At 45.1% G+C, this 25392-nt stretch overlaps 5 protein-coding genes across 5 annotated transcripts in view; 1 reads left to right on the top strand and 4 right to left on the bottom strand.

The window, feature by feature from the left end:
• Window positions 1-205: 205 nt before the first annotated feature.
• Window positions 206-13505, bottom strand: LOC131282784 (peptidylglycine alpha-hydroxylating monooxygenase). The gene is made up of 7 exons (XM_058312327.1): window positions 13462-13505; window positions 11972-12405; window positions 3854-3911; window positions 3643-3730; window positions 3355-3557; window positions 784-1174; window positions 206-714 (listed from the first exon to the last, which is right to left on the bottom strand). The coding sequence occupies exons 2-7, from the start codon at window positions 12257-12259 to the stop codon at window positions 546-548; spliced, it is 1197 nt and encodes a 398-aa protein (XP_058168310.1). The 5' UTR covers window positions 12260-12405; window positions 13462-13505; the 3' UTR covers window positions 206-545.
• Window positions 13506-13994: 489 nt separating this feature from the next.
• On the bottom strand, window positions 13995-15767 carry LOC131282785 (protein mono-ADP-ribosyltransferase PARP16-like). Its single transcript, XM_058312328.1, has 3 exons — window positions 15394-15767; window positions 14776-15289; window positions 13995-14709 (listed from the first exon to the last, which is right to left on the bottom strand). Exons 1-3 carry the CDS (start codon window positions 15574-15576, stop codon window positions 14246-14248), a joined length of 1161 nt encoding a protein of 386 aa, XP_058168311.1. The 5' UTR covers window positions 15577-15767; the 3' UTR covers window positions 13995-14245.
• A 184-nt stretch (window positions 15768-15951) lies between these two features.
• Window positions 15952-17380, top strand: LOC131282827 (proteasome inhibitor PI31 subunit). The gene is made up of 3 exons (XM_058312368.1): window positions 15952-16157; window positions 16563-17077; window positions 17145-17380. Exons 1-3 carry the CDS (start codon window positions 16014-16016, stop codon window positions 17269-17271), a joined length of 786 nt encoding a protein of 261 aa, XP_058168351.1. The 5' UTR covers window positions 15952-16013; the 3' UTR covers window positions 17272-17380.
• On the bottom strand, window positions 17357-21511 carry LOC131294746 (E3 ubiquitin-protein ligase SHPRH). The gene is made up of 3 exons (XM_058322791.1): window positions 18697-21511; window positions 18074-18611; window positions 17357-18002 (listed from the first exon to the last, which is right to left on the bottom strand). The coding sequence occupies exons 1-3, from the start codon at window positions 21509-21511 to the stop codon at window positions 17432-17434; spliced, it is 3924 nt and encodes a 1307-aa protein (XP_058178774.1). The 3' UTR covers window positions 17357-17431.
• A 2898-nt stretch (window positions 21512-24409) lies between these two features.
• LOC131280954 (uncharacterized) overlaps window positions 24410-25392 on the bottom strand; it is a 119647-nt gene continuing 118664 nt past the window's right edge. The window contains exons 9-10 of the mRNA XM_058310200.1: window positions 25072-25353; window positions 24410-24519 (exon numbers count right to left, since the gene is read on the bottom strand). Of these exons, the coding sequence (XP_058166183.1) occupies window positions 24410-24519; window positions 25072-25353 (392 nt within the window). The remainder of the gene's footprint in view (window positions 24520-25071; window positions 25354-25392) is intronic.

The following is a 25392-nucleotide window of genomic DNA, read 5'->3' as shown; positions in this document are numbered from 1 at the left end:
TATAAAACAAAGAACATAAATGCACGTGAACGACAACAGGAAACGGAACCAACAAGAAATAAAACCATCTAGCAGCAGAGGCGCACAATTAATAACTCGAACCTGACTAGTATGAAATCATTCCGTTTCACTACCTGGGAAAACTATTTACTTGACCACCCTCCAGAGCATCATCCTGACGATTAAAACTGATCGAAAAGCAAACTATGTCCTAATCAACCAAGTCTCGATGTCCGTAGGTCGGCTAAGTGTGGATAATGGGGATAGTACGCATATGTTGTTGCCCGCAAACGTTCCTTCCTTCCGCGCGTCCGTTAAAATTTGTGATATGGAAATTCATGCTCCAAAATCGTCCCATTCCTGTCAGCTCTTACAGTCGTTCTGCGTCCTTCATCATTAGCTTCATCGGTCGTCCCATTGCAGGCAAACGATGAAAGAGTCTGCTGCACGAGAATCAAACGAAAGGATGTCCGTGTGCGTTTGTGAGTCGGAGCGCAAGGTGTTGCACGCTTTCCGACAAGTCACTCTACAGACGACGAAACGCTCTACAGATGACTGGCGTCGTAGTCGGGAATGTGGTTCAGTTCCGTCTCGCGGTTGGTCCAGTGGAACAGTGGTGGCCCGTTGCTGAAGCAGTACTTCATCTGCAGCGGTTCGTCGTTCTCCACGTAGTACATCAGATAGAAATTGCACATTTCGTCCTCGTTGGTGGCCCTGCAGGGCGTTGGAAAACGCAATTAGCGATGCAATTAAAGCTCAACCCGCTTACGTTCGCTCACTTACCCGATCTTGGTGATCCGTGTGCGGTTGCTTTGCATGGTGCAGCGAGCCGCGAGTCGGTCGTTCCGTCGAATTGGATCGCGGCTCTCGACCGGGTAGAACATTTGCGGCGTCAGTGGGTCGCGTTTGCCGAGCAGCGTCCAGTGGTCGTCGCCCGCTTCATCCTTGCGGATCCGATAGCCCGACACGACCCGACCGAGGCTGTGCGTGTGCGTCCGGTAGGCGAACGGATGGATTACCTTGTCCTCCTGGATGTCGCACAGCGTCTCCATGTGCTCGGTGGTTTGCGGGGGAATGTAACCGGCAGTTCCGAGCAGCAGCACACCGGCCTGTTTCGACAGCACCTTCGTCGTGTAGTGTATGAATATGCCCGAATCGTCATACGTCGTTCCATCTAATGGGAGGAACAGCACACACCAAGCACGAAAAGAAAAAATAAAATTTATTATTACCATATTGAAAAACAACGTTCAAAAATAAAACGTTTAAACAACGTTTAAAAATAAACAACCTTCGCGTTCGTTTTACAATTTCCAATCCAGATTTTCCTCGAAAAACGACCGATTTTCCATCCAGCTCGCGGTCATTGCGTACTACGATTGAACGTAAATAACCAAACGAACAACGACACTCTGCCCTCGGGGGGGAAACACTTAAGCCATGAACGGCTTTCATCTAGTTTTCGCTGCCTGCATAAGGTGTCAGTTCGAGTGAACTCTTCAAAACATAATCCCTTGCCGAAGCTATCCGTCCGGTCGTCCATCCGTACATCTAGGACCATAGTCATGCCTACGAAGCGAATTAAACGGAATGGTTCCTGGAACGGAAAATTCCATCTCAACAAGCAACACCACAGGTTGGAGCAGCTGGTATCGTCCGGAAAATCCGTTCGAGCTGTTCTTGCGGCACGATGGTGGCTGCCTAAAACATCCTTTGCACGATGGGAAGCTTTAGTAAAACCCGACCCGTAGGAGAATTTAATGTTTCTCCATTAACACCAATTAAATTAATGTTCTACGCCGTCGTGTTGAGCATCATCAAGCTGTTTACGATGGGAAAAAGCCATGGCTTATCTTTCCTCGGGTGTGACAGAAATGACAACTGTTCAACTCAGTGGTGAAATCATGTCCGATTTTAAACGAAGTGAAGTAAAACAAGTAGGCGCCCTTCGAAGCGTTTTCCCAACCGATCAAGTATGCAAATGAAGCTCCGTCGGCGTTCAATATGCTAACCGACAGTTACAGAGTTTCATCCTAGCTCTTTGTGGCTCGAGTCCCGCATCATCCGCGGTCCCTTCGTTTCGACCACCGTAGTTTTCTCTTCCACCGGCTCTGTAGATTTGGGAAAGGTAAATTCGATCTGGGAGTTTGTGGGCGCTCGACCGATTTTCACGGAACACTGGTCACAAGCAAACGAGCTGCATCATGGTTGCCTTGGATGGTGTCTCGGGCATCTTCTTCAGCCGAACTTCAACAGGTGCCCCGAGTCATTTTGGGCCGCCGAGTTCACGTCGTAAACAGGCCGTTGAAGCCGTCGACTTGTGGGAAAATTGGGTAGTTTCGAGCACCTGGAAAGTTGTACGTGACGAATAAAATATGAATCGAGCGGAAGATGTCCCGCAGCGGAAGCGTAAAACTGTTCCAACTTTTATCGTATCGTGTGTTTTTTAGTGAGTGCTCGATTGCTTCCTCCAGCTGGGTGTTTTAGGAAGGTGGGTTGGGGGTATTAACTTTCCGCTAGTCGACGAATGGCGCAATCATCGCCAGCAACGACGGTACAATTAATTTTCGCCGTCACGAGCACGACGATGTTCCATACAGACTCAAACAAAGTTTTCAGTTTCTCAATTTGTCCCTCGGAAGTATCAGAGGACGGGGGAGTTCGCAAATGGGTGGTACATTTTTCTGTCTGACAGAAGCCATATCAAGGTGGGTCGAGTCCTGGGAAATGATTGCATAATCACAATACCGGCTCTTGTGCGTGGAACCCCCAAGGACATACTCTTTCGGAAAAATGGTTTGGCCGTTTCATCCCTCCCTTTTTCCGCTACAAGCTTCATTACTACGCGACATACAGCGTCCTTTATATGTACTTCTGGATGTTTCTGGTTTCTATCCAGAATCCAACGTCTCGCGACGACCTTTCAGTTCCTCCCCGGAAACGAAAGCCCATTGTGACGGAATCGTTCCGTCGAAGTGTACGCGTGGGTATGGATGGCATTTATCTTCGAAAACCCGATACCCTCCCACATCCAATTTGTGCCAGCGAAACAGCTGAAGGACGGGTGGGATGGCAACCGTGAACATCTTCAAAGGAAAAAGGCAGGCAGAAGGGCACAGAATTATGGTACTTCGGATCATTTCTGTCCGTGGAAGACCTTTTAAACGAGGGGGAATATGTTTGCGTCGATGGAGAAACAGTGTCCTTGCCTTAATGCAAATGAGTTTCCACCTGTCGGGGCGCTATTGGTGCGCTTGTTTGGGTCACAGTTGAGTTGGGGAGGGTATGGAAAACCACTTTGCTTGTTTCGTGTAGCCGTACAGTTAACGTTCCATCCCTAACACCCTCTCGTACCTTTAAATTTGTCGATATGCGCGTAGTGAACCTGAAGCACGATGTACTTGATCGGTGAATCCTTGCCAACCTTAAAGCCGACCCCTTCCGGTAGCTCCAGCTTCGGGGCGTCCCGTGCCCAGGCGTAGATAATCTGCGATGGAGCACCACTTCCACATGGGCTGCCGCTTTCCTCGCTCCCACCTGCCATCTCTCCGCAGTTCCTGCGAGCACGAGAAAAAGAAAAGCACATCGTGATTAGTGAGCCACTAATAGAGATCTACGTTCCGGAGTGGAATCGCCACCTACCATACGGCCGATTCTGAGCCGGGCTCTCCGCAGCCGTACAGAAGCATATGGTGCGCGGTGGCCATCGTGGCGTTCGGTTCGAACCCAACTGCATCGAGAAAGAGAGAGAAAGATAAAAAAATACAATCAACGAGAGCTGATGGATTCCGACGACCGACGAGAGTTAACCAGGTTTTTGGCCGCACACTTGGATGGTAAACATCCCACTTACCGATGTAGTAGCTCTTCGTGTAGTCCACCTTCACCGGTGTGCAGAGGTAGAGCTCGGGCTGCGGGGAAAGAAAAAACAAACAGGAAAACAACCACGGGGTACATTAGTGAATCGGAAAGCTCTCACTCGGATTGACGGTCATCGCACATATCCTTTTTTCTTCTTTGTTGCCTCTCCGCGTAGGTGGTTAGCTGAAGAGGACTTTTCCGAACCCTTTTCCCTTGATTGGTGTAACACGAATGTCTTGGTGGTGTTTTCGAACACGAATCCTACCAAACAAGGGTATTTTTTCACAATAACATCGTGATGCCTCAAAGGGGAAAAATTGGTTCGGTAGTGGCTACTGTCGATCTTGCTAACGATACATGGACAAATTAGGCTTACAAAACAGGAACAAATGCTAACCAAAGGTGAGGGCAACCCAAAGTAATTTAAAGTTAGTAATATGTCAATGTACTTCAATCAGTTCTCTAACATATTCAAACATAAACTTCACTTTCTGAACACAACGAATGTGCAGATTGGGTTCCCGTTCCGGTAGAGTTTAATTGGAAAAAGAATTCCATTACATCGCGGAAGTTAATTCAATATTCACAACCCGCCACCGTCAAAAGGCAAAACCCTCCCGGTTGACGTTCTTGCAATCTCGACGTATTGAGCTTCCAACACGGGGTTTTCCACGGGGACGCAAAAGGAGACGGATGGCGATGGCATTAAAAATGCAAACTTCCTCTAATGGAAGAAATGAATAGCGAACCCGAAAAGATGGAAGCGCCGCTGGGTTAAGGTACGGGGAAAAACGTGTGTAACGGGAAAATCTCGAAAAGTTTTCATCGCTTGGAAGGGAAAATAATTTTCTCAGTGGTTTAGTACGGGCAGAATATTGAATAAGTTGCCTCGATCAAGGGCACCTTTGTAGTTGTTTCTCTCTTTCGATATCAAACGATTGATGTTTTAAGATATAATATAAAAACAATCATAACACTGCCAAAAAAATCAGTTGCGTCAAGAAACGAAGTATCCGTCCAAAACAATACTAGTTTATCGTCCTTAAGAAGATATTGAAATTTAAAAATGTTTGACGAAGATCGTCGAGAAAGAGAGAGTAATTTCATAACCTTACCACTTCCTTTCAATTTATTTACTTGCGTCGCAATGTGGATGCTTTTAATCAAATGACTTCACCCGAGGGAACGTCTTCGCCTGCACCATAAGCTGATCGCATTTTCATGCTCCAGCAAGAAATATTGCACAGCCGCAACGGAATCCTCCCTTAAATCGCGTACTCAGATATTTCTACCTACCCGAGAATTCCGATCAAATACGCCCTTGCAGGCAAGATAAAATTTCCTCTCCATCAACGAGTGACGGTTATCGAAATAGATGAAAAATAATATGGAAACCGATTACAACATTGTCTCTCGCGGGCGAAACGTGGATGACGAAGGATTTGAACCACCTACACCGTGTGTTTGGTGGATTTTCTCGTTTCGTAACGAACCGGGGGCGAACGGGAAAAGAAGGTATCTGAAGTACAATTGCAAATTAAGCTGGATGAAAAAAGGGAAGGGAAAACTGTATACCTTCCCGCATATTGGGAGGAACGGTGGAATGTATCCAACCGTTATTCGTTTATGATGCCACATTATCCCGAATGTCGGTGGATACTTCGCGTTGGCATCGTATGCTCCAGGTCAACCGTTGGAGGTCAAATGTCGATGATGATGTTGATGTAATTCGTTAATCGTGCGCTCTTGTTGTTACTGAAGAATGTAAACCCGGCAAGTAGGTTCATTTGACCTTTGCTCAACAACATACAACAACCGGAACAAACGAAACCTTACTGGTTTTGTAATCTTTTATTAGGTCGTTTTTCGAGAAGTCCGCAATCGTTGGTAACGAGAAGAATCTACCCTTTCTTTGGGAAAACGACCCTTGGTATCCGAGCAGTTTTCATTACTTTTCAAGTGAAAAGGGATTGGGTCGGGGAACCCATAGTAGGCTGGTTGGTTGGACGAGAAATAAAGTATTGAAAAGCAAAGTTGAGCATAAGGTGGAGAAGAGTTGAAATCAAGAAAGCTTTACCAACTGTTTCAGTTCAAGTTTTTAAAAGTCGTCTTAACAATGTGAGTTTCTCATTAAATGTCCTCTGTAAATTAAAACTATATTTACTAAAACAATGAATGGTTCGCAAAGCACTTTCGGTCACGATAGTTGTTCGTGAAAGGCGTTGGAAGAATGAACAAATCCCGACGGAAGAAGTTTTCCTTCTCATCACCTCCAACCATCAATTATGTGCCAAATAAAGCAATAATAACGAAGGCCCTCATAACGAGCTGATTTTCGCTAAAATTTATTTTTCCTTTCTAGCCCTTAGCTCCCCTTAATGCTTTGCAGAAACGCAGAACGGCGTACGTGTTTGATTTAAGGCGGAGAGCAAAAAAAAAACACCAGCCGCTAATTTCTGTAATTAGCTACGGGCGCTGGCCGCGTAGGCGATAGAATCTCTCGGTCGTCGGATGGGAAAAGTGGAAAATTAATGCCACGAGAATCTCGCCCAAAGAAGCGAAAGATTAAACATGGCTGAAGCGTGGAGCAAAAGGAGCGTAGGCAAATATTTACTGCTCGAAAAATATTTAGCGAATAACACACAGTTTACCAACAACACATTTTCCCAGAAGTCTTTTAATAATGAATCTTTGAAGGTTGTCTAAAACAAGTGAGGATATTATATTTTTTTTCTAATTCTAATCGTCTCTTATTACAAATCTGAATTTACAAAATTATGTACAATTTAAAGGTCACAGTTTTAGCTCATTTCTCTGTAAAAGTTGGCATAAACCAGTTATGTATTTTAGAACATCATACATTGAAGAAATATAGAATAACGATCTTTTAAAACGTTGTTAGCCCATTGGTTCTTTTTTGGATAATGCAAGCAGCTTACTTGAAAAGAAAATACTTCAAAGTTTTAATTTCGAGCGATGAAGCGATAGGAGGGAAAAAGGGGGATGGTCAACTGAGGTACTATCTTTAAAGAAATGCGCCTGGGGGTTACCCTTGCTGACATTTCTTTGCGAAAGTGACTATTCCAGTGATAATCACTGTCAACTGGTTATCAAATAATGATAACCGGAAGGCAAGCAAACAACCAAGCCTTCGACAGGCTCAGTGGTAAAGCGGTGGACTGCAGCTAGACTTGGGAGAATTGTGTAGCAATTTATAAGTCATCAGTTCGACTCCGATTTGAAGGATGGCTACTTATTTTCTGCCCTTTTTAAAATTAATTAAGAAAGAGCTTTTCCTGTACTCACCCAACTTACGCTGCCAATCACGCTGAATAATGTTTAAACGCCACAGGGATACACACTCACACACAGTTCCAAATATATCCTTCCAACCAAACCAAACGCCAACATAAAATGAGATGAAAAATACCTGGAAGGCAATGTTGAGCAAACAACGGCAGCAGCAAACACATCGTGCGAGGATCGAAAGAACCAGAGCAGCAATGATTCTAAAATTAACCACCAGAAATCTGGTGGGTGGAAAACCCGTGGGTGGAAAAGGTTCCTACACTTTACACTCCACAAGCATGTAAATGGAGGAACTTTTCCTGTGCTTTTATAATAGTTTCAAACCGTGGAAGGAATGGCATATGTTTATCGAAGGGAACAGTAGGGCCCGACTTGCATGGAAACTGCCCTATTCCAATCCACTCCGCATCCCGCCGACGACGACGGGGATGAAGAATTTCCACACGTAGGTGAAGCTTCAGCCAACAAACCGACCGTTCGTGGAATTCGGCTGGGAAGCTTAGGGCTCACATTTTCCGAGTACTGCGCTATTAGATTCGCCGGCACTTCGGAGTGGGGGGAACGCGTAAGCCGGTTTACGAGACGTTGGCCACCGTGACAACGAACCCTAGAGTGGGGGTGCAACTTCAACCTGCCGTCTCATCTTTCTCCCCAAAAACGTTGCGTTGGAATGACGGATGGGAAGGCATTTTTACGTGATTGGCCGCTGTTTTTCTTTGCTCGGATTGCCAACACACGATGGTACGAAAATTGTTTTTCTCCAAAAACGAAAGGCGGCAGCGGCGGTTCGCGTGGCAGGAACGAAGCGACGTGACGGATTGATTTTGGCCCCAATCGACGGGACGTAAATATTTGACACGCAAACTGTGGCAAACGAGCGGTCCATAAATTATGAGCACGATGCGTTGGTGGATTGTGAGCGGTTTGAAGAAGTTTATCGTACGTGCGAAGCGTGTGAACCATTGTAAACAAGTGACGAAATGAGCATTGGGCCTGCAGTAATAAATTCTGACAACAAAACATCTATCAGTTCAACAGTAGGATCCTTTTCTTCTGCACGGAAAGTTATCATCGTTTAAAATGGAAAACTTTACACATAAATGTCCCCTTAATTACCAAGGACATGATGGAGAACAAGTTGACCCATATCTTCATCGTCGTGTTCGAAGGGTGGCGTTGAAAACCCGTCGGAACACATTGGTGGAAGAAAGCCAGCATTCTAGTACACCCTGTTTCCACCCACACATCCCCTTGCTTTACCCAAAGAATGATAAATTATGTCCGAAATTTGGCAGCTTATCGCCTTATACTGGAGCTAATAATGTTTCTTTTCTACAGTTTAGTAATACTTCATAAAAATTCGTCATAATTGGAAAATTTTGATAACAACTAATCTTATTTTAAATATTATTTTTAATAACTAACAAAATAGTTCAATCTGCAATGCAGCTACAGTATAATAATAGCTTTGTTTTAGATACTATTGTTGTACTCACTAGGAAATCCTCTGACAAAGGGAACGAAATCGTCTGAAGGGCTACACAATCAATAGCAGTAGCATGATTCAACATAAATCCATACTTTTGCTCCCCCCTCCCCAACCTTTGCCACCCTTTATCATTCCCCTCCCTACCCAACCCCTGCGGGCGTATGATTTGGGGTTTCGTTCACACTTAACTCATCCTAACTTTTCGTGTTGTTCCGATTTCCCTCGCCCTGGTGTGCGTACGTGCGTAAGCGGAAACCCGCAACCGATCCCACGCTAAGTGCGCCGGGCAGGAAAATGCACATCCCCACTAGGGAGGAGGAAGGGAAAATCTCTCCGAAGGTTTTTCGTTCCTACGACTGACGTCATAGTGTGGCATCGGTGACGGGACGGAAGAGCGGACCGGGTGCCGGGTTCGGCGTCATGCTGTGGACTCCTTCCGAAAATACCCCGCTTGCCCCTTCGCCTGGCACCGCTTGCCGGGTTTGGAGCAACTGAATGAACCGCTGGCCGCGAGCCAACACGCGCTGGAGGGTGAGGTTCTATTCGAGGACGTGACCAGATGGTGGTGGATTTTTATTATTTTCCGCCTGGGTCACGAATCCGAAAATGGCACAGAATGGTGACAGTCTATGAAAACAGAGTTTTACTCTAAGCGATTCATTCATGGCATGGATTGGTTTCAATTTAAACCGTCACGGAATTGCGGTATAAATATCCTAAAATGGTCGTAAATTGAGCGCACTAAAGAAACCTTTCAACCATTGCGAACTCGGTAAAAAAATCCACTGATAGGAATTTGTTATCAGCAACAGCAAAAACAACAACACGGGGGATATTTTTAAACTTAACATAAGCTATGATGTTTCGCTCTCCGCCAACGCAAGCCGAAATGTTCGGAACGCATAATGGGGGAAAACTTTCATTTCCCTCCGGGGATGGGACCTGGCTCTTCGGATGGGAAGCGTCTAAAAATAGTGCAACAAATTCAACTTTATCCCTGCGTTACACATTCCACCCGCCGGCGGAATCTGCGCATGCTGTACAAAGTTAAGAGTTCGGTGCTCCGTTCGGCAAAGCTCCAAGCAATCAGGTTCGTTGCCAGGTTGGTGGACAGGGTTATAGCCGACCCGTTATGTATTGGTCGAGTGGTCAATCACATTCCGTATGTTATGGTCAGTGCTATGAGCCCGAGTAGAGTGTAATGAAACGTATAGATTAGTTTTCTATATCGAAAATAAAACCCATTCGTTGTAATATGAGTCACAAAAGCTGAGAAACAAAACGAATTTAATGAAATTCGAAAAATACTTATTAGCTGTGCGTCGTTGTGCATGAAAAAAAGGATCGTTTGTACCCCAATGGTAAACAAAAACGTTGTCTGTTCTTTTCATACAACGTTCATCTCCACCTGATTAAATTTTCCACACGATGTCTTCGTTAGTGACGTTAGCAGCTTGGCAAAACAGTTAAGGTGGGCATAAAATACAGATACTTTCTTCCCTCGGAAAGGAAGTCGAGTGATCAATTAGTTTTATGGAAATATGAATTTCCAACCGCTATTTTCAAATAACCGAATTGAAGCTTGCTTTGATTGATCGGATGTAGGAATTTCTTGTTCCTAGTAGAGCACAAAATGTTGTTCTAGATTTTCACCTGCGCTTTCGCACATCCCTTCTAATTGGACGCACAACCGGGAGGGAACGTGTTCCGGGAGTGTCTCAGGAGTCGTTAGCATCTTCTACCGGTTTAGTTCTCGTGGAACCACATTCTGCTGTTGGGACAACGGGTTACTCCCCAAAGGTGCACGTTCGAACGAGCTTGTTTGTCGGCTGTGGTAACACCGGAAACGATAATTTTATGTGCAAACAAAACTGGATTCACCCTGGGTCTGCGTTTTCCAAACGATGGAGTGAAAGGAAAGCTTTCAATGGGGAAACTTTCTACAGCCAGAAACAGACAAGATGCAGCACAGAACTGGTTCTTCCGTAGTGCAACGTCAGGAGAATGTTGCTATCCCACATGAACTGCTTTTCCAATTCATCATACTGTTCTCTGAGAGATCATAGTAACCGTTTTATGAAAACAGAAAACTTGCCCTTCGACAAAATCAAAATCGAGACTATTTGAACTCCACTCACAGAGAACGCACGCCAATCACTTCTATAAGCCATTGGGAAAGGTAGAGCCAGTCTGGGGTTTGCCTTCGGTCAAGGTAATCGGCGATCGATCATTGTTCTAGATTTGTACAACATACCACGGGAATGTACCGAACACCGTCGTTATCACCGGGTCTCCACAAACACTCACGCGTCGTCCTGAGGTTCGACGCTCGTTTGTTTTATGTGGCATGTATAATGTTGGCTTTTCGCCCGCTCGAAACATTTACCCATCCATCTCCCTGACATTGGTTTGATAAGAGCGCTGACGCAGGTTCATCAAGTGCTTTAAAGCGATACCCTTTTCAACTTCGCCAAAGGTGTGGGGTGGGAAAATTTTGCAACTAAAATCTGTACACCGTATTTGCGATGAACGTTTCATTGATTTCCATGTGCGAATAAATTCTTTTCAGAACATTTAAATACCATAAAATATGTGTTTTAACGTGCAAAGGAAACTGTGATGATTGAATATGAATTTATAGAAAATGGTGGAATGCTTGTTTTTGGGAAAACGTGAACAACATAATCGAATTTGTTACAACAACCTAATCAAAACCAGTACCATTAGAAACGAAATAAAACAGTTTTAAAACATTGGTTGCTTTGCTGGTAAAGACCATGTTGTAGGTAGAAAAACGATGTACATTTAACGTTACCTCTCACTGTAGTAGGTGAGATTTGGTTGTGTGAATAAGTCGTCTCAGTAGAAATGTTGTTGACGCAATAAACAGTACTAACATTTACACATGTAGAAAACTCAAAGGTGTGAAAAATTGGTTAAATCAACTTTTCTTAATTACTATTTGTATCTAGCTTAAATTGTGTACGAATATGTTCCAGGTTACCATGAACAATTAAAAATAGCATGAAGTAATTAGCTGATTGCGATGTGCTGTCGCCACCATATGGTACGTTTTAAAGTGAAGAAACAGTTCGACAGCACAGCATGATTTGCTGCTATCACCGGATGCTGGACGACGGTGATAACAAACGGAACTCCACATCTTACAAAGTATTGTGGAGCAGCAGGCACCTTCATCCAAATTCAAGGCCACAGCTGCTGATGGAAAAATTCGAAACCCCAAAGGTTTCCTAACCCGGAAAGTTTTGAAAAAAAAGAATGTAAGTTGAATGGCAGCCCTTTTGTACCTACCTTGTATGGGACGACTTTTGGCATTAGGAATGGGAATCGTCCAACCGGATAATTTTCACCACCTTCCCCGACCGGTGGCAGTCCGCTGGCCGGAGGAACTCCACCCGTTAGACACCCCACCAGTACCACCAACAACCAGCCACTCATTGTTAGTTGTTGTGTGCTTTTTCTGCTGCTGTGACTAGCTCTGCTGCTGTTACTGTTGTTTTCCGTGGAGGTGGAAGATGCTGCCATATGGAAGCGACACGGTCGTGCCCGGGGTGATTGCGACACGCGGCCAAAATGCATTGTTTCGTGGCAACAAGCACGACCACGCACACACAGGTGAAACACTAGTATCTGCCGTTTGATGACACGTTATGCGAGCCAGGGGAGGATGCACTTTTTGGGGCACACTACTCACACACCCGTTACACAAGACACACGTACACCACCTGTGGAAAAAAGGATCCAGGATAAGGCGAGGTTGTACGCACGACGAACGTTTGCAACTGCACGTGCTCGACAACGTAGGATAGTGACCGTGAAAAAAAATCAATCCAAGACGCCTTCTCACTCTTATCTCCCGATGATGAGTTGTACTTGCTCATTCCCGCTTTATGTGCGGTGCGAACTACATCATGCTGGAGGATTATGTCGCATCTTTCACTCCATTCATACGAGATGCTGGATTATTTTCGTATCATGTTTCAATGGAAGATGCGGAGCCAAAGTGTGTTGCCCAACCGTAGGGAGTTTTTGCAGCATGGAGGCTTTCTCATCCATTCTCCGATTATAGCCTCACCATGAGAAACCCATCTGTGTTTAACTAATCCAAATCTAATTATTAACATTTCTTCTGGCACTACACCAATTGACCGAGTTGTAGTAAACAATCATGGAAAATGGGGACGGTGAATCCCCTAAATCGGGGCTTTCCCTTCGGAACCTCTAAAGCTCATGGAACTTATTATGTTGCTTCATCTGACCTATTCTCCATCTCTTTCTACCTGTGTTGTTTTGAGCAAATTGTTTCCATCATTGTGGTGGGCAAATGTATGGATATTTAATGCATTCTAATGCTACGCAATTGAAAATGATATGAAATGTGTTCCATTGGAAAAGAGAATGTTAAATTGGCTAATCCAGCCATCGATGTTACACCTGTATGCATTCGACCTATCTTTCCTTTTCACACACACAGTACAATGCGTTCAACAATCTTCTTGCAAGTTTATCTACACTTTTTTTATATGTTTCTAAAGTAAACAATTAAAGAACGTAATCTACCATGATGATGTTTTCTTAAAGTAGTTCCACACAGAGAAATAAACAGCAGATGTTGCCTAAAACACTTGGTCGTTTAACGAACAGCTTTTTATGCACCACTAAGTTTACTTCAGCTTTTGAGCCAGTGAGGGAAGCTGGGTGAATTTAACGTTGTTCTCCAACATCAAAACATTGCAATGCACTAGGACTTGCCTTAAAACTAGCAGGCAGTAAGTAAGCACCTGCTGCAAAAAACTACGAGACGTGATCCGCGTACGTCCTTTCGGTCCGAAGTACTAAACAAGACTGACATTCGGAGCTTGTCAAACAAATAGACATCAACAATCTGGAACCTCTATCAACGTAAGGGGGTTACGATGAGCTTTTGCGAGAAAGCTTTAGAGTGTTTTCTAAAAAATTGTTAAAAATCAATATTGTTTTGTATTTAACATGAAATTAAATCAACCTTCTTCATTCAATCAACATCAAATACGAATATGGTACCAAAAACCAACTAGAAACTTGATAACTCACGGGTGATGACGTCAAACAAAAAGCTCGAAGTAATTTGAAAACCAATGACGTCACTGATAGCACAGATAGCTTTCCATCTATAATTTTCTTTCTGTTAAAACCAGTGAGCCCCTTTTTTACATTACTTAACGTGGTACCTATCCCTATGTTACACGTGTATCACAAAAACTGGCCAAAGCTGTACAAATATTTGCCAACCTCCCATTGAAACCATGCTCGGCATGATTCAAAGTAGACAGAATTTTCCACCATTCCTGGTCTATTTATTAGAATTATATTTCAACTTCCCACTTATCCCACGAGGAAATCTTATGCATGCAAACTCCTTAAAATCTCACCCGAACACATACAAAGCAAAAAAAAAGAACTAACACAGATGGAATACCCAATAGAACGCACTAACCGCAAGCTACAATAAAATAGAGGGTTAGCTCACCGGGTAAAGGCAAACACTGGACTGGTAAGACTAAGAACACCCAACCAGAATTAAAACTACTTTTCACCATTTGGACGATAACCTAGTACAGAGTTGTATACATCGTTCAGCTTTTGCCAGAACATTTCCTTTACATAGTGCGCATTGCGGCTGTTGACGAAACCGACGATAAGCAGAAGTCCCACGTAGCCCCCGATCAGTACGAAGCCCTTGTTTTCAGCAACCCACTTCACGAACCGGCTCGGTGGTCGGTGGAGACGGTAGGAAGGCTGTGCTGGGATATACACTGGATCCGGCGCGCCGGACTGTAGCACGTTGAGGGCAGTGTTGGAATCTTTGGTGGTACCGTAAAGAAGAAGGTAGCGAACCTGGACCAAGTCGTTATTTTTGATTAATATATAACGCTCCGGGATGTTGTTGTTGCCCGTTAACGAAGCGGTCATTATCGAGGGTCCGTCGGAAGTTGTGCTTGATTCCGTCGTTGTCGGCAATGTGTCAGCAGTAGGAGGAGATGTTTCTTCTACAAAATAATAAATTGTTTTACAAAATTGTATGTGGAACTCTGATGAACAACTTTCCTCCTTACCTTGACATTTTACATAATTCGGGTTTTCCACGTATTCGCAGAGTGCAAGACAGGCCAAATGTGTTCCGAGTATAGACCGGTTCCAGCCGGCTCCATTCGGTGAGAACATTTGGCTCACCGACAGCTCCGCCGAAAGATAGATTCCCTCCCCGAAAAGGGACACTTTATTGAGATGCTGCTGCAGTCCGTAGTGCATGATAGAGTGGAAGTTGAACAGTCGGCTACCGTGATATGCATAGCGTGTTCGAAAATCGACCGCATTCTCTCGAAATTTTCGCTCACTCCCCTGATCCGCCCGATGGATCACCTCAAATATATGGCTGGGTTGCAGATACTTGGCATGGCAGACACACTTGGCCAGCACCTCGTCGTGCTTGCCCTTCGGTACCGTCCTTAGCAGAGGGTTAGCTTGCTGGCACAGCACCCAGTACAACAGGCCAACGGTACTTTCATCGACTCCTTCGAGACCTGCAGTCAGCTCAGCAACCGGTGGAATCGATTCGATCACTCGACACTGACGTGGTGTTTGCAGAATGGCGTTGTTGAACGGAAACGGACAAGATTGAGATAAGAACACTTGCAAGGTTACGTGGACGGTTGGTGCACCAACACACTTACCAGCTCGTCTATGTTTTTCTCCCCATTTACGATGAATTTCGGCGGAAACGGCTGAAGGCAGGAATCATACCGGAAGGACCGGGCGGCTGATACAAACAACGACAACCTCAGGTCGGCTGCCGGTGGATCACGGGCAATCGTTTCCGCCAGAAGTAGCCGCTTGGCTTCGACCGAAGGCTCCATTGTTGTATTGCGATAAAACGTTGTACTACGCACTGATTTGAACTGAACACGTATCTTACGAACTACACCTGTGTACACAGATGAAGAATGGTGGAACAAAAACGTGGACACGAAACAAAACGGAAAATAAAAGCGAACTTATAAATGCAGCCAGCCGCGGGTTGCAGTAAACAAACCCCGCGCTGATGTTTTCGCATCTGTTTCTTTGCGGGACTGATGAAATTGTAATGTTTATATTTTTCGGTCGAATGTTTATATGCTGTCACTGCTAGTCAGCTGCTCACAATTGACGCTTCATTTTCACCGGGCACAACTATTCTAAATTGTCATAATTCGTGATTGTCTATTTTGGTAGTTTTCGTAGTCTGCGGACGCTAAAACGTAGAAGTTTATAAAATTCGTCGCACTTGAGGGGTGCTTGAACATTATACACAAAAATGGCCGATCCAGATTTGTATGGACTCGAGATGCTCTGGAAGCTGGAGAAAGGAAACGTGTCTACAAAGTCAGACCTGCTGATAGTATTCGTGCACTGGGTTTTGACCAAAAACAGTTTCCGTTGCGTCGGAGTAGGTGACGATGTAAGTTGTTCCTATGATTTTCTGGCCGTATCTTATTAGGTACGGTCACACGAGACGAACCTTTGCTGGCGAACCTTTCGCACACTATTACAAACGAATGCCAAAAAGAGGTTCGCCGAACCTTTTAGCGTTCACACGTAACGAACCTTTGATGTAGTTTCATTGATAGTTGGTAAGAATAAATCAAAGTAAGCATTGTAAACAAATGGGGAAATCGAACGGAACGTCAAAAAGGTTCGCGGCAAAGGTTCGTGCTATCCACCAAAATCGGCTAACTTTTTCTGCTCGAAAAAGGTTCGCGAACTCTGCTCGATTCACTTACACATTCAAGAAAAGGTTCGCCGAGCGTCCAAATTCGAGCAGGGTTCGTCTCGTGTGACCGTACCTATTCACTGCTTCTTCTAGAAAACCCTAAATGACGACATCGAAAGAAGCGAACTGCTGCCGGAAGGATGGAACGAAAGCCACGAGTCATACAACCTCCGCTATGCAATTGGCACAGAGCTATACATTTTACATGGCACAGTTTCGAAGGATACGATGATTTGTAATTTGTTGCAAGCCAAAACACTGAATGTTTCGAATATTGCATTCAATCTTAAAGAGGCAGTTTGTGGAATCAATGGAGATTCGATCAATACACTTCTGAAGGATATCAATGCGCAAGTATCGCTGGTGAAGAACAATCTTCTTAATCCAATTGTTGGAGGGACTCCAACTACTGCCGGAACACAAACTGAGGCTCAGCAAGGGGCCAGTAGCAGTGTTCCCAGCAATATTCCTCCACCAGGAGGCAATAGAGTTCAACAAAACCCATATTATATGCCTCCTCGTATACCGGTTGGACGCGGAGACTTGGATCCGCTGGGAAGATTGGGTGGTGGAATGCTACTGGATGGGCCTCGAAACGCTTTTCCTAAGTATGTCAGCCTCAAGAAATTATTATCAACATAATTTAGTCATGACCGTATCTTTTTTTCGTTTTAGCTTCGGACCTGTGCCGCAACCAAGGCCTCGGTTTGATCCGTTTGGACCAAACATGAATCGCTTTAACAGACCCGGCCCGGATAATGACCATCTACCTCCACCAGGTTATGACGATATGTTCATGTAATTAAACCATCAACGTTCCTTTCAGTTTCATTTCTCATTCTTTCTGCGTAGCTCTTTCCCAAGCGAAGTCCCAATTAAGGTTTAATAAACGATACAGAAGAACTGTTAGTAACAATTTTATTTGTCATAACATTTTCAGAGTCGTACCTTTCCAGTCGATATTATAGTTCATTTTGCTCATCGCTTAGCAAAAAAAGATCCTCCAACTGTTCAACTGTCACATCCTTCCTTAACCATCGACCGCTTTTATCCTTTTGAATGGCTTCATAGATGGTTTCCTCAATTGTCCCGAGAACGATGAAACGATGGACAAACGTTGGTCGTGTTTGACCGATTCGGTGAATGCGTCCGATTGCTTGTAGCTCCTCGCCGGGATTCAGTATAGGTTCGACTAGGAAAATGTGTGTCGCTTCGGTCAAATTCAGTCCCTTCGAGCCGAAGCGCAGTGGCAGCAACAGGCAGGTGATGCCGAGGTCTGGATCTTTGAACTCACTTATACTATCCTTAAACCTACTCGATTTTTGTCTCGATGTGATGTTATTGTCCGTTAGGGCCACTTCCAGCTTCACCAGTATCGGTTCCCAGTGGGAGAAGATGACTATTTTTACGTCTGGCTCTTGGTCCTTTAGGTCGAGGATAGTTTCAACTATCTTAAATATTTTGTCCGAATAATTTCCAACCGCGAGTTGTTGATGACGGTTTGAGGTGGCCATAAGTGTAACGTACTGAATGCTGCAAAGGATTAATATAATGAAAATCATCACTAGGTTCTAGGGCCGAGTTTTGTCTTAACGATTCCTTACTCTTTTGTATGCTGCTGATGGCGACAAATGTGGCAAACTATCTGTCTTTCTCGGGCCATCTTGAGTAGGTTGATGGCGCAGATGCTGCAGAAGTGATGCCCACACTGGAGGACGGCGTATTTTGAAGATGGGGGCACTTGGCAGATGGGACACGGATCGATGTCGCTTTTCTGCCCAAGATATGCCAGATACTTCAGCGTACCCTGAAGCCGCACGAATGCACGTTCGGATTCATTCTTCGTAAGCTGCAGTTCTCGCATTTGGACGGCCAATTCGCTCGACACCAGCTGCATCGGTGTGCGCTTCTTTTCTGCGCGTATCAGTTCAAAAAACTGCTCTTCGGTAATGAGTTGCATACGCGATTTGCACATGTTCAACTCGTCGTACGCCGCGACGGTGTAGTTCATTTCCACCCAGTATTGCGAATATTCCTTGAACTCCTGCTTAACGCGTTCGAGGTACGCTAAACAATGGTCGCCTTCTTCCAATACTCGACTGTCTAGCCCTTCCTGACTTCGTTTGACGTGCGATAATATTTCTGTGAAAAATAAGGAAATCTTTTAGCCACAATGAAGTGAAGTTTAACAACAGCAAATAGTCAACAACAGAAGTACAAAGCATACGTTTTAAAAGCATCTCCCCGGGGGATATCTGCCAAAGGCCTCCGGTCGCGGCCTGTGTTTGCCTGGTAAGAAACAGCACTGCCTCCAACTGATTCAGTTTATCCTTTACTTTGCAAAGCAGACAGGTAGGCGCCGGATATCGTACGTCTTGGTCTCCATCGGCATCCTCCGTAGCCAGACTCGGATCGAGATGGCAAGCAAAGGCAGTTGAAACGAGCTGCTCGATACGAGCCACCGCTTCCGGTGAACACCGATGGTTTGGTTGTAGATTTTCTACGAAAAATTCCAGCTTTTTGAAACCTTTCTTCAGCGTTCGCCGGCGTTCGGTGATCTTGTCCCACCAAATCATAAGCCATAGGTCGAGTCCACACCAGGCGCTAGGGCGGTTTTCAATTGGAATGTCGGTGAGGAGCCGGTTAAGAAACTCTCTGTGTCGAGTGGGGTCACGGTCGTAGGTGTGAAAAATGTCTCTCCACCAGCTACCGTCAAGCCGGGGTCCTTTCGATGCTTCCGATTGTGAAATGAGTTCCTCCAGTTTTGCAATCGCAGGAAACAGATTCGTTTCGACGGCTCGCACCTTGCTCGCGTACTGCTCGATGTAGCGCCATTCTAGCCGAGCGCATTGCTCTTCGTACTCGCGAAGTTTGGTCTCATCGGGTAGCTTTTCCGGTTCAAGTGCCGGCCCATGTGAACGGACCAGATCGAGCAGATTATGCAGCGTGTGAATCTGCAGCAAAGAATCCACGGTGATGGTGCCGGTTTTGTAGTCATCAGCCATGCGCAAACTGGCCTGGTACAGACGCAACGCTTGGTTGTACTCCTCCAGGAGGATGTGAATGCCGGCAATTCCGTTCATCGCCGATACGACCGATCGTAGTTGCGCCTTGCACTCGTTCACATTGTTCGTGACGAGATGTTCGTGCAGTTCACTCGGTGTAAGAAGTTTCTTCGTGGGCAGCGTGTTGGCCACGTGCAGAATCGACGGGATGGTACAATCGTGGCGGAGCTTGCGCAATGGTTCCATCAGCGCGTTTAACGTCGGAATGTTCATTTCTGCCATCGATTGGGTTCGTCCGATCTTTCGTGCCTTCTCGTGGAATGCTTGCGCGCACAGGGCATGCTCGGTGCGGTAGAAATGTCTCTGCAGGTCCGACATGGTGGTATAGTGCACCCTTTCCGTTTGTGGTGGTATACCAAGTTGATCCACGATGGACGCCTTGCACGTACGCCACATAATGCGTACCATTGCGTTGAGCAAAGGTTCAGCGTTTCCCTTCTGGTAGCACGACACAAACACCTTCCAGGTTGGATAGTTGCTGTACGGCTCATAATCGAGGTAATGCACCAGCCCATACAAATTGTTGATGGTTTTCTCGATCGGTGTCCCCGTTACCGTCCACCGATGGACGGACGGGAGTGCCTTTGCCATTTTGGTTACGTTCGATGTAATGCTCTCCACCATTTGTGCCTCGTCAAGACACACACGCCACCAGCGAATCATTGTCAAAGGACTGGCCGGACTGAGGAACCGCTTTTCATGGCGTGAAGGGCGCGTGTTTTCGCTGGTAAACCATATTTCTTGCTTTAGCACGTTGTAGTCGGTGAGCACCACATCGTAGGAGGAGAGCTCGGTAGGGCTGATCCATGAGCCGGCCGGTTCTGAAACGCCGTTGTAGACGAACAACCGAATGCCGGGACCCGAGATGTGTTTCCGGATTTCACTTGCCCATTGGTGCTTGATGGCAGCGGGTGAAACGATGATGGTGGCCCCGGATTCGACCAACGGTTCGGTTCGCCAACATTCGGGGCAGAGGTACGGATTAGTGTTACTGGCAACATCGACATTATGATGCTTCAGCACACATAGGTGGTGCTGTAGAAATCCACACATTTCACATGCTATCGTTTTTCTCTCATGCTTTAGCTTGCAGATACACTTCAACTGTGCACGCTTCCTACCGCTTCGCGGCTTATTTAGTGTGAGATTTGGTATGGCTACCCCTGTCTGTTTTGGCTTTATCTTATGTTTGTTAAAAAGAAGCAATGCGAGGATCTCTACCGTCTTTCCCAAACCCATTTCATCCGCTAGAATGCCCCCGGTGGGAATCGGTATAGGGTGCGGCTCTTCATCTGTCACGGCGAAGGTGTACAGATCTGCAAAGAAATCAAGCTCCGGAACTGCAGCATTATGAAGGCGCAAATACTGTGCCGGCAATGTCATTGGAATGGTTTCCCGCTCGATCAACCAACGGATGGCTTGCTGTTGGTAGGGTCGCAGCTGTGGCCGGAGCGCTCGGTGTTCGATGGTTTCAGGTAACGTACTATTCTCAGCAGGTGGTTGTCGTTCGCGGTGCCTCATTCGAAGCTGCTCGTAGAACTGCGCTATGGTTAACTCTGACCCATCTTCAACCGTGGTGGTTTTGCTTAATTCATCTTCTATGAAACAACGACGCTCAGTTTCGGTGAACAGAAGCTGAATCAACCTTTGGCGCTGCGCGAAGCATCCATAGTCGAAGCTTTCTCCATTTTGAGGCATACGTAGGAAAACACCGAGAATAACCGAAGAACTGTCCCAAAAGTTGGTCCGCTCGCACAACCGATACTCCGGCACTCTGGATACATCTCGAATGAGCGATTTTATGTCCACCGCAGGATCTACCAGGCTGTGGTAGGATACGCGCTGGTAGCTAAACCGAATGGGCGACGAGGTAGCGGATGGTTCGTACGGCTTGATTGGAATGATTTCATCCCAGTTTTCTTCCTCGGCGTTCACTTTTGGGCGAATTCCAACGTCTAGCAAACAGTATTCCACCATTTAGCCTCGGTTTGCAAGTCTGTTCGTGACGCGTTTTGAAAATAACTAAAAACCAATGCCTGCTGCAATCTGTTTGTAAACAACAATTGTGGTTAGGACTTCATTTGAAGCCGGTTATGCGTTTACACTAAGGGATCAAATGCTTTCATGTTGAAACTCATGCACAACGCACGTGGTCATTTCAGAATGTAGAAAACTTGATTTAAAAACAATATAATGCTCAATATCTTTAAAACATTGAAAACACACAGCACATGATGATAAGAATAGTTTTTTATTTCAAAAATCCAGAACATTTAGACAAGATGAGGAGAAAATTAAAACGATATTTGCTTACATCATTCTATGGGCGCGTTTTACTTTCAACCGTGTATGGTATCGTTTCTATGTTGCTACTATCGGTGAAATTGTCGAATAGTTGTTGCATGCTCCTCGTCAAAATATTTCTATTTTACTTCCAAGTATACACCTTTTCTAGGCAACGTTGTTTCACAATTCCTCACGCTTGTTTTGGGAATATAATTTTATTAATTTCATAAGGTTGGATACATTCCCCTCCAACGATACTATTTAGCGCACTAACTGAGTACATGTTCAAGAATTTCTATTGCATTGCAGATTGCCGAAAGATTTCTTCTTAACAAGCCCTTTCACCAATGTGTTTTATTTTCAACGCGTGTCTGCTTATCGGGTACATGATTAGACTCCATTTCAATTCTGGTCATCTAAAGTACGCCAGTTTCGTGTTTTTTTTCGTTCGCATAAATGAGTGTATTTTTGTCTTACAAAACTAGATTATGATCGATTATTCAGATCGACAACACCGATTTCCAGTGGGAGCAATATCTTTTGCGCGTAGTGGGGATTTCGAAGCTCATCCCTCCTCCCCAAGTACTCACTAAACTTCATTGACGGTGCTATCTAATACGTTATCTTCGAGAGTTTTTGCGACTTTTATGTTTGAGTTTGCAGTGTTTCCTAAATAGAACATTGCTATGCTAATGCTAGTCATTTTGCTCGATCGACTTCTTTAAAAGAGTTGTTCTTGTCGCACGCGGACGGACATGCGATCCGTTCCACACTGGTCCTTTTTCGTAAGAGCCATAGTTAATTGCTCACTCAAGTACGTTCCGTCAGTTGAAAATGTACAATGTTAAGGAGTGAAGAAGTTTAACTTTCTTTTTGTTTGGCAATTCTTGAGTGCTTTTCAGAATGAATTACCATTGAAACGATTAACTAAATAGATTAAAACGACAATCCATCGAATGAAACATTCAAGGTTTGGTTAAATCAAATTTCTTCCTACATGGATTGTCTGTTTCTTACACATGCAGTAAAAGAGAAGAAATTTACCCAACTTCACTCCGTTTACTTTCGCATCTGTGACTTTTCGGAGTCTGAAGGCGAAAATATTGCAGAATCGTACATGTGAGCGTGCGTTAGCGTTGAGTATTATATCATCATTTGTTGGCGTGTGTCGATTAGTTTACAAAGTTTTTGGTCATCCATTCGACCGTTTGTTAGCATTCTATCGGGATTATCTTTCACGACGGTTGGATTTCATTGCGGAAAGAAAATAAGAACTTGTATCTCTTTCGTTGCACCCCCAACCGTGTGAGATTATGCAAAAATTGACACAATACAAAGAAGAACAATATGGTGGCATATTTTACCCTACCACACTGTAGAAGTGTAGATCATGTTAAAACTTAATCCGAACGGGTTTTCCACACATTAAAGGGCTAGTTTTGCTCCAGTAGAACAAACGAGAAAAAAGAAAGCCGGCCTAAATGACAGTGAAAAGGCACCACCGAAAGGAGGCCCCCATCGGAGGCGTTAGTTTTCCTAAGAGTGGCTTTTCCGTTTCCTTCTAGCGGGGTCATTTTACTAACCATTCATATGTGTAGTCATATTTACAGCAGGAATGATGAAAATTGGACATTTAAAAGAGAGTACGAATTGCTATGACTGGAAAATGTAAGCCTAGTTTCTTCAAACGGGTTGTTCCCCGGGGCTTCACTCCCTTTTTTAAATCTAATATCCTAATTTCACTTTTCTCGTAAAACTACAACTACGTGGAAGGGGGGGTTTGGAGGACCGGTAAAAGGCAGTGGTCGTGTTTCTTTCATTGCAAGTCGTTTGTTGTTTTCGGTTTCAGTCGTTTCACTGGAGGGAGGGTAGCTCCTCGAGGAGGATTCTATTGTGTTACCGCGATGCGTGCGTCCTGGTGGGCTGTTGATGGCTGGCTAGCAGTCGTTTTCAGGGAGGATGGGGCTATAGAAGACCTGGGCGTGCCTTAAATTTGGCCGCAAATAAGGGAATATGCAGAAAAGTGTGCGAACACTTCATTTCCCCATCGCAGACTTTGCGTATTCCATCAGAATCGCTTTCGTAACGTTCGCTTTGCGTTGCGCTGGAGGAATTCAGATTGAAGAGATTGAAAATTATTTACAAATTGCCTAATGCTACCGTAGACATGCTGCTCGGACATGGTTTCGGTCCAGCACGCGATGTACGCGCCCCACGATATTATACTCGTAATATTATTAATATTAATATATAATCGTAATATTAGTTAAAAGAAGTGACACCGGGGAAAAAATGAAACCGGGTAAACATGCGCCTTCCGGTGAGGATTGTTGATTGTTGTCCCTGGGTTCCCTGGGTTCCCTGGGTTTCGCGTTCGCAACACCGCTGTCGTTTCTTGATGCGGGTGTAAAGGTATGTTGTCGTTAGTGTTTCGCCGGCTGGGGGTTTTTCTTTCTTCATGCTCCTCACACTTTCCCCTCCGTCCCAGGGAAGCAAGTAGTATAATATGCTTTGACCAGGGTTGAAGATGTTTTTTGATACTTTTGACGATGCGTGTGGGTGTATGTGTCTATGGGTGTCAATGTCCCATTAGTCCCACTCGCCGATGTACATGGCCCTCGGAGCCGGTATGTAGCCCCGGGTCGGCAGTGGTACGCGGCCGTACATGTGACTATAGGGTGACTCGACCACGTCCGTATCTGGAAGGGAGCAGAGAGAGAGAGAGAAAGAGAGTCGGGAGGGGGTTTCGGTTCAGTTCTAGAAGTCCGATTTGCGGGGGGGGTTCGATTTCCCGAGTTAGCTAGCAAGCGGTTAAGAATGAAGGTGAGTGGAAGACGATTCAAGGTGCAAGGAATGAGAGTTTCTAGTGCATCAAAGATGTTGTGATGATGTGCAAAACGAAGTGCTAGTAAAGGTGTTTCATTAAGATTAGAATAATAAAACGCGATCAAGGCAGTAGATCCCAACGAAGACTGATGATATTCTAGTAAGATACTAAAAGAAATATAGTACGTCTTCATATGAAATATGATCGGCCAGGAATGATCATAAATTTGGTGTCAGTAGCATTTTAAAACAAGTTGGGTCTACTGATTTATAAAATTGCGATAGAAGATGAAACTTAAACAATTAACGTTGCAGAAAGTGCCAGAAACTGTGAATATCGTAAATGATAGCCAAGCGAATGCAAGCGAGTTATAGGCAATGGTAGTGAATAAGCGTGATGTTAGTCATGTTGGTGGAATATTCACCAATGCCACTCTCGTAGCTCCGGGCGTGCCACATCAGCTGCTGGTGGTGCTGGTGGGCGGCCATCAGGTTGTGATGGGGGTGCATCTGGTGCAGCTGGTGCAGCGACTGCAGCGACGCCGGGTGCTGCAGGTGCGCGATCGAGAGGCGCTTCGAGGCCACCGTTTCCTTGCTGCCACCACCGACGGCCGCGTTCGGGCCGTTGTTGTTGTTCTCCTTCGCCGACTTGGACGACTTCACAAAGTTCGGCACTCGGGCCCGCAGTCCACAGTAGTACGGATCATCTGAAGAGAAAAGGATATGTTAGAACTTTGGTTTGTCAG

Source organism: Anopheles ziemanni, chromosome 2 (assembly GCF_943734765.1).
Source record: "Anopheles ziemanni chromosome 2, idAnoZiCoDA_A2_x.2, whole genome shotgun sequence".
NCBI classification, from domain to species: Eukaryota; Metazoa; Arthropoda; class Insecta; order Diptera; family Culicidae; genus Anopheles; species Anopheles ziemanni.
Note: the sequence above shows the minus strand (reverse complement) of the source record. Positions and strands in the feature narration are given on the sequence as shown.